This window comes from Myotis daubentonii, chromosome 16 (genome assembly GCF_963259705.1).
Source record: "Myotis daubentonii chromosome 16, mMyoDau2.1, whole genome shotgun sequence".
Classification (NCBI taxonomy): Eukaryota; Metazoa; Chordata; class Mammalia; order Chiroptera; family Vespertilionidae; genus Myotis; species Myotis daubentonii.
In genome coordinates, this window is record NC_081855.1 from 5,434,047 (window position 1) to 5,447,084 (window position 13,038).

General features: G+C 42.6%; 1 protein-coding gene across 9 annotated transcripts in view; it reads right to left on the reverse strand.

The window, feature by feature from the left end:
* Positions 1–13,038, reverse strand: part of NCOR1 (nuclear receptor corepressor 1) — a 244,548-nt gene that overhangs the window by 20,575 nt on the left and 210,935 nt on the right. For 7 of the 9 annotated variants that reach the window (XM_059668513.1, XM_059668516.1, XM_059668515.1 and 4 more), the window contains 8 exons: positions 11,733–12,093; positions 8,980–9,207; positions 6,594–6,803; positions 5,978–6,127; positions 5,507–5,632; positions 3,699–3,864; positions 2,944–3,437; positions 378–506 (listed from right to left, as the gene is read on the reverse strand). In XM_059668513.1, the coding sequence (XP_059524496.1) occupies positions 378–506; positions 2,944–3,437; positions 3,699–3,864; positions 5,507–5,632; positions 5,978–6,127; positions 6,594–6,803; positions 8,980–9,207; positions 11,733–12,093 (1,864 nt within the window). The remainder of the gene's footprint in view (positions 1–377; positions 507–2,943; positions 3,438–3,698; positions 3,865–5,506; positions 5,633–5,977; positions 6,128–6,593; positions 6,804–8,979; positions 9,208–11,732; positions 12,094–13,038) is intronic. The other 2 variants (XM_059668520.1, XM_059668519.1) reach the window with 1 other exon arrangement.

Genomic DNA, 13,038 nt, shown 5'->3' on the forward strand with positions numbered 1-13,038 from the left:
TTATCAAAGATCAAACAAAACTCAGAGGAACACTTAAAGGGATGTAGTACATATCTCTAAACAAAATTCATATCTTAATTTTGAAGAAAAATATTTAATTACTGAATAAATAAAGAATCTAGAGGACTAATATAAAATAAAAATTGAAATCGTAAGTGAGCAAAACAAAATTAATAACAACTATTTACTGTATCATTAAAATATAATAAGCAAATGAATTACCAAATAATAGCTTAAAATAGTTTTTCATTAATGTAGATTACTCTAAAACAAAACCAATAAAACAAATTTTTTCTTATCATGCTCTGGACAGACAACTAGAAGCAAATGATAAATGCAAATATGAAAACATAAACTGGTGGCTAAAAAAGACATACTTTCTGCTTGATTTGCCTTCACAACCTCTGGCTGATAGGCCTGTGGTTTCTCTGGAGGTGGTGCAGGGGAGCTGGCAGGGCTTATCACCTCAATAGCATCGCCAGGTGTTTCATACCGGTGAGAAGATACTTCAAGAAAAAAAAAAGAATCTTATTTTAAAACTAACCCTATGAAAAGTTTCAGAAGTCCAAGTTCTTCAAATCTATTTGCATATTTTCATTTTTCATTCTCAGAAATGTTCACCCAGATTAATGATAAAAAATAATGAGCTCAATGGACCATAATTGCTTCCTCAGTGTTCCTAATCTTGGTAGGAATTTTGGGCTCTAAGACCATTAGGTGAGGCAGAATAAATAACAGATTTGTGACATTCTCCTAGGAGCTGGAAAAGAAAATCACCAGAAACAAACACTCATTAGAACAAATTTAACAAATGAGAGAGAAGATCTCAACAGTTCACTGTTTCCAATAACTTTAATTCTGTGGGGCAGTCAGCTCAGCTTGTAGAAAAACTCTGAGGCTACAAAGCCGCTTCATGACCATGATTTTAAAGCTACAGATTAAGTAACATGATATACTTATTTTCTCAAATCACTGTAGTATTGTTGACAAAAATTACTCCTATTTTTTTGCACCATGTCACACTGTGAAGATGAACAGAAATGGCAGGGAAGGTGTGAAGGGAGGCCGATCACTCCCTTGGCAGAGAGCGAGCGTTTCCGCACTGGAGAAGTGTCCCTGCGATGTGGCTCCTCATCTATGCAGTAGGGGTGCAGGCAGCTTGTCGAGTCCTGCCATGGCCTCAGAGCTGAGAACGGGGGAGAGGCAGATGTGACCTCCTACTCGGGAACCTTCTGACTTCTGAGTGCTCTTGGCATCTGCATACCGTACCAAGGAACCTGAGAAAACTGCCAGAGGCCCAAAGGATGTATGATCCTGGAATGATCAGCAAATGTGACCAGTCAATGGGCCCTGGACACTGTACACAGATGGGAATGAATGCTCCTCCCAGGCCCCCGCCTGCTCCTCCAGTGCTCATCTGCAGCACAGCCCTTTCCTCTGACCCTTGCCAGGCCATGGGAGTTACAGTTGCCTAAGTGCCAGGATGCTCAGGAGAACAGGAACCTGGTAATTGGGATGAAAATTATCTTTGGGGAACAAAAATAAATCACTATACTTGCGACTTTTTATACACACTGGTACATATCACACGGTTTATGAGCCCACATCCTAACTCTGCTTACCACATCAAGCTAGTCAACAGAAACCTAATGCAACTGTGTCCACTTTGCTCTGAAAGCCTGAAAGGTGGGTGATGGTTGTGCTTCACCTGAAGAGGGGAGGCTCTGACAGAAAAACTGAAAGCCACACTGAATAACAATAGCGAGTGGGCTTCATGAAAGTAATTTACCTAATTAGAAAAAAACCAAAACAAAGCAAAGCAAAAAACACCACACTCAGAAACACCAACACTCAGAAAAGAAGCCAGACTTTCTATTTTCAGACCTTTTGAAAGTCAAACTCCCAGAGCGAGGTTTGGTTTGTGCGTAAACGGAAAAGAAGTTCCCCATGATTAGAGAACTGTGTGTGGTGGCATTCAAAAAGCCACAGGTGGTCACCACGTGGGCGGGGACTTCCCTCCAAAGGGCCTATTCGTGGAACTGCAGAGCTTCCTCAGCACGTACAATACTACTGTGTGAATTTCCCTAATCCCAGGCCAAAGGAAGTCTCTGTCTACACAACTACCAAACTGCCCCCATCTCTCCAAAAACTACAGGAATGGAGGAGATATTTACCCAAACCAATCAAAATCAGGCATGGAGGTAAAAATAACTGCACGCTGCATACTGATGCACCAGAAATCCTATTTTTCCCATTACCTCCAAATCTACTCAATTTCATTAATGAAAACAACAGAGAGATGGCTATATATGGTTAAATTCAAATATTTGCAGATGTTTGTGTAAATACCTGTTTGTTCCTTCAGGAATTTTATAAAGAATTTAGGCAATAGTTAAAAATAAATTTAAAGTAACTTATCCAGCATTTTACTGTAGATTTGTGAATTCTTACAGACCTACAAAGTAGACATCAAAGTGACCAGACTTCATCAAAATCCACTTGCAGCCTACCAAAGACCACTAAGGCGGCCTCCCTTTTAAGAGGCTTTGGGATATCAGCCTAAATACTGAGCCATATCCCAGAAAGCGCTGCTTGAGGAATTACGCCTCAGCAGCACAGAGCTGAATGACACATCTATCACCGTTCAGATGTCTGAAAATGTCAGTAAGCTCTGCCCTCGGCCTATCTACTTTCCAACCTTAATAAAGAGCACAATTTTCTCATGCAAGATAACTTGAAAGGTATCCATAAGAAATGCTGACATTTAAGTAACCATAAAAACAGGAGAAGAGACATCATTGCACTACTAACCCACAAAACCTTTCTATTACATTTACTATCAAGATCAGGATTTTCTTTATGCCATATTGTTCTGCGTTGCCTAAGGAATAAAGTAATCTTTACTCAGATATCACATTGCGAAACTCAGATGGAGATACATACAGCTACTAGAAGAGTCTGAGCTTTGAGAGCCACGTTCCCTCGCATCCTTGTCCGAGGCAATTTGCCGGGTGATGATCACGTCTATGAAGTTAGCTGCAGTAATGGTAGTCTTCCCTCGGGTCCTTAGCTCTTCCTCATATCTGGATTTTGGAGGAGGCCCTTTATCTTTCCCAGCCTCAGAACAAACTACTGAAGAGTGAGGCTGGGGCTTGCCACTTGGGAAGGCTGAAGGAGTGTACAGACACTGAACGGGTCTCTTCTCCACCTCCAGCGTTTTCTGCTCTAGCTGCTGCTGCTCACTACCTGCTGCTGACCTGCTTCTCAAATTTTCTTCTAACCTGGCGGCTTCATGCTTACTCTCTTTTGTTTTGGAAACATCCATCTGGGGGGCAGAGGCTGCAGCATCCACAAGAGCAGCCAGGGCATCTGCAGCAGTGTTGTAGCGGGAGGTGGGCAGGCCTTGGCTTAGCGAAGGGCCCCCCGCAGGCAGTGGCCTGTAAATAAAACCAAATACAGCTGTGAAGGGGGAGGCTCTGTACTGGGGGGGGGGGGGGGGAGGGGGAGGGGCGGGGGGGCAGGGGTGGTGTGCAGTGGGGAGATGGAAGGACAAACTGCAACAACAACAAATGTTTAGTGGGTAGTAAATCAGTACTAAAATTACTGCAATCACATACTAAAAAGTGTGTATGCAAGCAAGTGGTGTTTTTTGTTTTTTTATCAAAAAAACAAACAAAAACAAACCATACAAAACTTACATGATTCGTAGCTGAGCACTTGGATCCAAAGGTGTAATTACACTGGTTCCATTGGTTCCCTGGAAAACACTGGGTCTCTGCTGCAATATGGTCTCCTGAGCTCGTACTGAAGGGGACGGGGAGCGAACATATCCATGACTGCCAGGTCGGCCAGGCTGTTCTGAGCCTTCAGGGGGCAGAAAAAAACAACAAAAAAAGGCAAGTCATAAGGAAGAAGCTAGAGACAGCAACATTTAGGGACTGTTCATTTCATAATATTCCTAAATAGGTAAAAGGAACATGAGATAAGAAATTGATATCCCACCTTCTGGCCTTTGTAGAAACTTGTTCTATAAGAGTTTCTTAATAAAGATGCAAGAAAACCACACTAGTAACATGAAACAAAAGCACCAGCTATCATTTGTCCTTGCCATTTGTGACAAGTTTCTATCTTGATTCCAGAGAGAAACAAAAATAGCACTGATAGTGAAGTACAGATCAGGTGCATTCGTTTTTCAGCCTTTTCCTCAAACTCTGGTGTGTTTCTCATTTCCAAAATAAATCCGGTACAGCTTTCTAAGGATCATAATGAACGCAACATACTGCTGCTCCCCGGGTGTCAGGCAGTTTCATTCACCCAGCTCTTCCTGCCCCACTCCTTTCCTGCCCTCCACAAGTACCTGTTTCTCTCAGCAAGCCCTCTTTTTATTTTTTAATCCTCACCAGAGGATATGTTTTTACTGCTTTTTTAAAGAGAGAGAGACACACATCGATGTGAGGAACATCGATAAGTTGTTTTCTCGTACATGCCCTGACTGGGGATCAAACCCACAACCTTTCCGTGTAAAGGGCGATGTTCCAACAAAATGAGCCACTGGACAGAGCAGCAAGCCCTCTTTTGACATGAAATCATCTACACTGACCTTCCCAAAAGCGCAGCTCCACAAACTACACTTCTTCAATATTTGAGACTTTTTTTGTTCACCTAACCTTAGCTCTTGACTGGTCAAAACTATTTTACTCAGAAGCCCTCAAATTGCTGCTCTAATCACTTTCTTTTCTTCCACCTCTTGTTCTAAGCCCTCACTCTGACCTCCTTACTCTTTGTCCTCAGAAGAGCTAGCAGTCTCAGTATACACCCGTTCTCATAGCAGGTAGCACCTAGGGCAGCTTTTTTGGCAATTTTATCCCTTCTGACCACACATCAGCTCATGTGATTGTTTCTATAGGTTATATTCCCAGGAGTGGAATTACTATTTAAATGTTTATATCTCTGAAAAGGCTCTCCCCATCTGCACTGCCACTTATAATGTATGAGAACCAGTGTTTCTTCAGTCACTGCAACATAGGGCATTATCAACCTATGAACTATGGAGAACAAAAATGGTATTTTATTGTGTTAAATCTGCATGTTATCCATCAGTGGGACCACAGATACTTTTAAAATATAGTTCCTGCTGAGGTTATATATCACTTGTACTTGGCTTCCTATACATATATGTCTTCATATCTATGAACCTTTCACTTGGGCTGCTTCCAGCTCCAAGGAGCTCCCCAGCCAGTATCTTCAGGGCCAACTGTAGCCACCAGGAGCCAAATCAAAACACCTTCATCATGAAAACTTCGTTTTCCCGTTTAAAATTTATCTCGGCACCATTTCAACTTCTATAGCATTTTTAACTGTACACTTCCCGTAAGGTATGTAATTACTTTCTCTCTTATAATTCTTGTTTGTCAGAACCTTAGCATCCCCACGGTGTCAGACACAATGCCCCGTCGCAGTAGATTACAAACGAGCGTCCACAGAACGACAGAGCCACCCCACTCACTGGGCCGAAGGTAGAGGTCCGAGGAAGCTGCGGCGATCCGTTCCCGCTCCTTCTCCCGCTCCCTTTCCCGCTCCCTTTCCCGCTCTCTTTCAGCACTTGCAGCGGCTGCAAGGTGTGTTGAGTGTCCTGTAAAACACATAAATCTGCAACTTGAAGACAAAAATATTAACCTATCAGGTACAGTTCAATTTCAAAATTCTTAACTGAAATTTTTTCAAAATGTTTCATATTTAAAATGTAGGAAGTTCATTTTATTATTCTTAGACAATAAATGGAGCCTAACACAAGTTACTTTAGGATATTTCTAGAGTACCTATTGACAGGCAGGTAGCAATAGCAACTATTACTAAATATTAAATGAAAAACACAGACCAGATGGGGGAAAGTGCCCCAAATACCTCCAAAGGCTATGCTGTTAATCCTGCAGCGCATGGTCATATCAGAGAGGTATGTGAGTGTGTGGACTCTTACCTGGAGACATAGAAGCAGAGTTGTATGGCCTGGGAGGGAACGTAATCTGTGTACCAGGAATATAAGTGATTCTGTCCATGGGAGGAGTACTTGTTCCCCCTGGGTGAGGCACTAAAATTGCTGGAGGCATATTGGTCAGATCAATGATTCCTGCTCAAAAGACAAATACAACAAAATTATCTTAAGTATTATTCTAAAGATACAGAACTACACATGGCTTTGTTGTTGTTGTTTATCTCTATAACCCAATGATACACCGTGTTTAGTACAAATAAAGATGTTTAAGAACTTTATCACTTTGTAAGACTTTCTTTGAATCTAGAGACGGATATGAAATACTCTGCCCCACATGGACTTATGAGACAGAAAACTAGTAAAACAATGACTTCAATATATAGCACAATGACTTGGTTTACTTATTTCAGTGTTCACCAAAATACCCTATCTCAATACATTACTTTGCCTTCAAGGGCTAAAGGCTATAGAAAAAAGTAATGCCTTCTTTTCTTTCTTTTTTTTTTTGCATAGTTTATTCAACAAATTTTTTATTGAGTACCTAGGACACCATGGGTACACACAGTAAGTTCTATGAAATCTGAACTGCGAAGACACAGACCCCTTGTTGCTGGGTACGGGAGACCCAGCTGCTGCTCTCGTGGGGAGAGTCCTCTGGCCACATCTGGGCGCAAGTTCACTTGCATCTGCTGTGAGGTGATGTAGTCATTTAGGATTGTCTGTCTCGTGTTCTCCATTGCATAAAGCTGGTACTGACTTGGGTAGCCTGGCGTGGGGGAAAGCTGTCTCTGAAATAGGTAAGCAGCAGCAGCTGATTGAGAGAATGAGAGAAAGGCATTTCATTTAGTCTAAACATCATTCACAAAAAAGAGTAAGGAAACAACAGTCTATGGCGCTAATGCACACATGCATCATCTTTTATTTAGCATGGGATGGTGCTGAAGAGAGGAAGATGGATTCATTTTAGACCTTGATATATATATATATATCAGCAATATTTAATATACACATTCTAATGTCAGATGTAATGGAAAAGGGGAAAGAGAAACTAGACAAAATATGATTATTAACCTTTTACCAGTAGAAAAGGTGCTAAAAAAATTCCCAAGTAGTTTCAATCTTTGCCATGTACCTTTATTATATTTTCACCTGAAGTCTCTACTAGCTGTTTGAAAATAAAATTATTTTTAAAGTACTGATTGTCCAACATGACCAAATGGAGATGTGTGTGAAAACACTTTGTGACAAACAGTAACTTTACTTCTATGGGGGTGACAATGACTAGTCCATTACCATTTAATTAGTCCATGTGTTTAGGGAGAGATTAGCAAACTTTTCCTATAAAGGGCAGGTGTCAAAAATCTTATGATCTCTGCCATTGGAGCCACAAACAGAAACAAATGCATGTGGCTATGTGCTAATAAAGCTTTATTTATACCAACAGGCAGGATCAGAATTTTGTCCCCAGGCCATAGTTTGACAACCCTAGGCTAGAGAATGACACAAGATATTAGGAAGGGGTAGGTATGGTAAAAAGAAAAAGGAACTAACACCTCTATCCTCAAAACATTTGTAATCCAGCAAAAACTAAAATATGACAAGCAAATCAAAGTGCAATAAAATAAAGGATTGTAATAAACACTAAATAAAAGTATAAACATTCAACTTTTTCTGAAAGCTTGAGTAAACTACTATATATATATATTCATATTCTACCTAGAACAACATATGACAGGTTTTCTGGAATGTTTGCTTCCCATTCATCTAGAACTCCATAGCCAGGTAAGTCTGTCCACGGACTCCATGGGAACTTCTGTCTCAGTTCTGGACAGTCCCTAAGGGACTAGGAGTGGACTCCTCTGAAATATTCTCAGTGAACACTTTGATGGCAGTAATACAGCTTTCCAGTAAAATATTCCTACACATACTCTTAGAAAGCTTGGCACACTGGTAATGAAGATTGCTTCCTTAAGGCCAAGGTAAAACACAAATGTTCTGTGTCCCAATTTCAACTTGAATGATGTAACAAGCAAGAAGAGGTATGAGCAGAAAAACATTAGAGTTGAGTCTGAGCAGGCAAGAGGAGGAGGGAGTGGGGCCTGGGAGGACAGGGTGGAGCCCACACAGCAGGTGGGTCAGGACAGACTTTCCACCAACCTGCTGACTGTGCTCATGGGACTCCTTCCCTTTGCAGAGCAGCTGCCCCACTCCTGGCGCAGCATCACCGTGCCCAGTGCAGAAGGCTCTAGAAAACCGAGACACTTGCGCACCTACCAAATTTATATTCACCCACAGTCAGTCTGATCTTTTCAAAAGTTCCTTCTAGCTATACTTGCTACTATAATTATGTAACTTAATGAAATAATCTTTAAATGAGAGAAAAATGAAAAGAGTGGTTTCCTGGAAACTAACTATTTTGGGAAGAATCAATACAGAAGGTGAATAAAGTATGGACTAGACAATTTTAAAAGACCAGGGGAAAAATCTAGAAGCGTTCTGTATTTAGATTGATTTGAATGACTAAATTCTAACCTCACTTGAAAAACCAAACCTGGAAATGTAAGTGTTTACATAAGAAAGACAATGGTAAGGTTTCAGGTTTCATTAGTAGACCTGGCCTCAGATTAGAACACTGGTAAATGAATGTCTAAGTTGTAAATTAAAATGTTTAAGCTATGCCTGTGCCATTTAAAAATAATTCTTCATACACATTAAGCCACTTTTTCAATCAGCTTAAACAAATGCCATCAGATAAAAGGACTTTTGATATACCTATTACTTTTAGTTCTTTAAGGGGTACTGTAATATTTTGTTTTCTGACTTATATGCTGATAACATGGGGGTGGTACAGCTTGTGAAAATTCACAGAGCTGTAAACTAATGATATGTGCAACTGTCTGCATACTGTACTTTAATAAACAGAAGGTTTAAAAAGTCACACAGGTATATTATTTCTTTCCATAAATTAGCACTACCACTGTGCTTACCAGGATCCAGAGCCCTGTGAAACGGCATGGCTGGATCCAGGTGTGTGGGAAGATGGCTCCTATACACCTCTCCTGTGGTGCTGCCTCGATGATGGGGATCAAAAGGACTGTGGCTCACTACGGGGTCCACCCCAGGCACTGGAGACTTCGCTGGTATGCTTTCCCTCTGGGTAGGGGTCAGTGTCGATTTTCTTTCATGATTGATAGATTTGCTAGAAGAAAGCGTAACTGGAAAAAAGAGTCAACATCACAAATTCTTAAGAAAACTTGCTGAGTATGATATTTAACCCTTTCTCAACCAAATACAGACTACAGTCATATAATTTTGATCTTCCCTGTCCACTAAACATGCAACATTCAATCTTGCAAAATATGTAAATGTGAAGAACTAGCAGAAGATTTTGAGGTTTGCAGTTTACAAAATACCATGTGGGGGTGCGCATGTACAGTGCGATTGAAACTTTGTGGCCCATGCGCAGAAGTCTGTATTTTGTGGAAGAGCCGGTATTTTGTGGAAGAGCCACACTCAAGGGGCCAAAGAACCGCATGTGGCTCGCGAGCCGTGGTTTGCCGATCTGCAGTTTGCCGACCACTGGTCTAGGGAAAACCTCTGTATACAGTACAGAGGTACTAGCCTTGGTTTCAGGCATCCACTGGGGGTTTTGGAACATATTCCTTGCAGGTAAGGGGGAACCACTGTATTATTTTTGTTTGCTCTGTACTTGCAAAAGACTTTCTCATTACCACACCAACCTCCATCACACCCCTACTCTAGCCTCTTCTTGTAGAAATGTTACTCAGAGAGGTTAGAGGATCCCATCAATGCTTATATGCAAACACTTATTGGCCATCACCCTCAATTGTTTTAATAACATAGCAAAACACTGTGGTAGGTGATTTATAAGAAATATATATGTAGTCTTCATACATAGTTCCTAATTCATAGCTCCCAAACCCTTCGAATTTCCTAAGTATTAGAGGGACAAAGGTGTCTTGTTATGTTATGAGGTGGTGACTTAAAAGCACTCAGGAGAAGGGGATGACTGGCAGGAGAAGCAATCACGTGATTGGAGAGTTGGAACTTTCAGCCCTATTCCCTGACCTCCAGGGAGGCTGAAGGGTAAATCCAATTGTCAATGGCCAGTGATTTAATCAATCGTGCCTACAGAATAAAGCGTTCATAAAAAAGCTAAAGGACTGCGTTCAGAAAGCTTCCAGGTTGGTGGGCAATGGAGGTGCTGGGAGAGAGGCATGGAAGCGCCACACTCCTTATCACATACTTTGCCTATGTTTCTCTGACTTCTGTGAGTTTTAGAAATTAACTGAACCCAAGAAGGGGGCTGTGGGAACCTCTGATTTATTGCCAGTCAGTCAAAAGTACAGGTAACAATCTGGACTAGCGTTTGGGATGGTGTCCTTGGAACCTCCAGTCTGCAGCCAATTGATCAGAAGCAGAAGTGGGTGGGAAAGGAGGAAGGAGGGAAGGGGTCTTGTGGGCTGAACCCTTAGCCTGTGGAATCTGATGCTATCTCTGGGCACATAGTGTTGGAACGGAGTTGAATTCTTGGATACCCTGCTGATGTCTGAGAGTTGCTTGTTGGTGTGGAGACCCCCTCCACACACACACACCATGTTGGAAACTGGGTCTCAGAATACCCAAAAAACACACACAGAAAATAAATTTTATCATTTTAGCCATTTTAAAGGGGCAGTTCAGTGGCATTAATATATTCACAACGTTATGCAACCATCGGCACCATCTAATTATTACTTTGATAATATCAACTTGACCATGATCAAACAAATCTGGTCACAACCAAGAAACATACTCTGGTTCATTACATTCCCTTCCAAGCCTCAACTTGCTCAAATATAAAGTGCATTTTCCCTCCTCAAGGCAATTCTTTTTCAAAACTACAGCCAAAAGGTTTTGGATTCACCACCCCACTCAAGCAGGCACTTCCCTCTCTCCTCCCTCCATGCTACTACCACACCTCTCCCCACACCTAAAACACACTTCTTCACAACTCCCGCAGTGTCCAGCCCAGGACCTTCAGCCCTCACATGAGCCCTCAATTAATATGCACTTCAATACAATTTAAAATAAGTGGAAACACTTTTAAGAAGGCGTCAGATTGTTTTAGGGAGCACCTGACAAAAATCAATGTACCCACCAGTAACGAGAACAATAGTTCACATTTACTGAGTCCTTCAAACATGCCCAGCACTATTCTTTTAAAATTCTTTAAACATACGATCTAATTTTATCTATAAAGCAATCCAGTGAGGCAGATCTTAATACTATGTTACCATTGTATGGATGAGGAAACACAGGCACAGAAAAAGTAACTTGTCCAAGTTCATGCAGTAAGAACAACCTTAGTTCAAGCCTGAACAGTCTTGCTTCCCAGCCTGAACTTTCCTCTACCATACTGATTGCTGCTGAAGAAACAACTGTCAAAACTGACTTCCAGAAAAATTAGGATTAGCTGGAGGGGGTGGAGAGGACACTCTTAAGACTATCCTATTCTACAGCATTTGTGGACTCCATCACACTCTGCACGTGATTAATATATTGGGTATCTTACCCACAATTATGTCTACTTTTAATCTGGTAGCCCTCCATAGCCCTAACATCAAGCACAATTTAAAGATCCTGTGACAACGTAAAGCTAACAATTTCACATTTACTACTAGCCAGATGTGAAAAAGCGCAATAAAAATGATCAGACAAGGACACAAGAATAGCATACCATCAGAAGTTCTATTCATCATGGGTGAGCCTCTGGACATGGTGTTCTGATAACTCACAGGTGTCCGCCGTGCACTGGAGTCGTCATAAATCCCCGGACTCATCTGTGCTTTGGGAGCTTCATGAAGTGTTGACCTAAGAACTGAGGTGCCAGAGCTTACCACGGATGTATGCCGGGAACGCACTTGCTCGCCCGCTTTCACATCCTCGTATTTTCCCCGTTCTATCACTTTTATGTTCTCTGGCACAATTTCCAGTGGAGGCATTCCACGAGTTAGTTTGCTAGGTCCTGTGATTAAGGATTTGACATTGTGTTTGATAGCAGATTGACCTGAATTGTTGTCAAACTTTATTGGTGTACCCTAAAAGGAAAGAAACAAACATTACAGGTAGACCAAGGCACCTGAATATTTTCCCATCTAAGGTCTATGTTTGGCTCATGGAAATTATAGTTTGCTATAGTCTTTTTTCTTTTCAATTGCAGTTTACATTCAATATTATTTTGTATTAGTTTCAGGTGTACAGCATAATGATTAGACAACCACATACTTTACAAAGGGTCCCCTGATATTTCAAGTACCCACCTGGCACCATACATAATTATTATAATACTAGAGGCCCGGTGCACAAAAATCTGTGCACTAGGGGGGCAAGGGGGGTCCCTCAGCCCGTCCTGTGCCCTCTTGCAGTCTGGGACCCCTCGGGAGATAACGACCTGCTGGCTTAGGCCTGCTCCCGGGTGGCAGAGGGCAGGCCCAATCCCTAGGTGCAGCCCCTGATCGGGCTCAGAGCAGGGCCGATTGGGGAGTTGGGGTGCTGCCCCTGTCATGCACAGAGCAGGGCGGATCGGGAGGTTGCGATGCCACCCTCAGTCATGCTCAGGGTAGGGCTGATTGGGGGGCTGGGGCACTGCCCCGTCACACTCAAGGCAGTGTCGATGGGGAGGTTGCGGCGCCACCCCCTGTCACGCACAGAGCAGGGCCAATCCGGGGGTTGGGGTGCTGCCCCCTGTCACTCACAGAGCAGGGCCCATCAGGGGAGTTGGGGCACCGCCCCCTGTCACACACAGAGCAGGGCAGATCAGGGGGTTGGGGCACCGCACCCTGTCACACTCAGGGCAGGGCCGATGGGGAGGTTATGGCTCTAACCTGTCACACACAGAGCAGGGCCCGTGGGGGGTGGGGGGGGATTGGGGCGCCGCACCCTGTCACACACAGAGCCGCACGGCGATCAGGGGGTTGGGGAGCTCCCCCCTATCAGGCACAGAGTAGGGCTGATCAGGGGGTTGGGGAGCCTTCCCCTGTCAG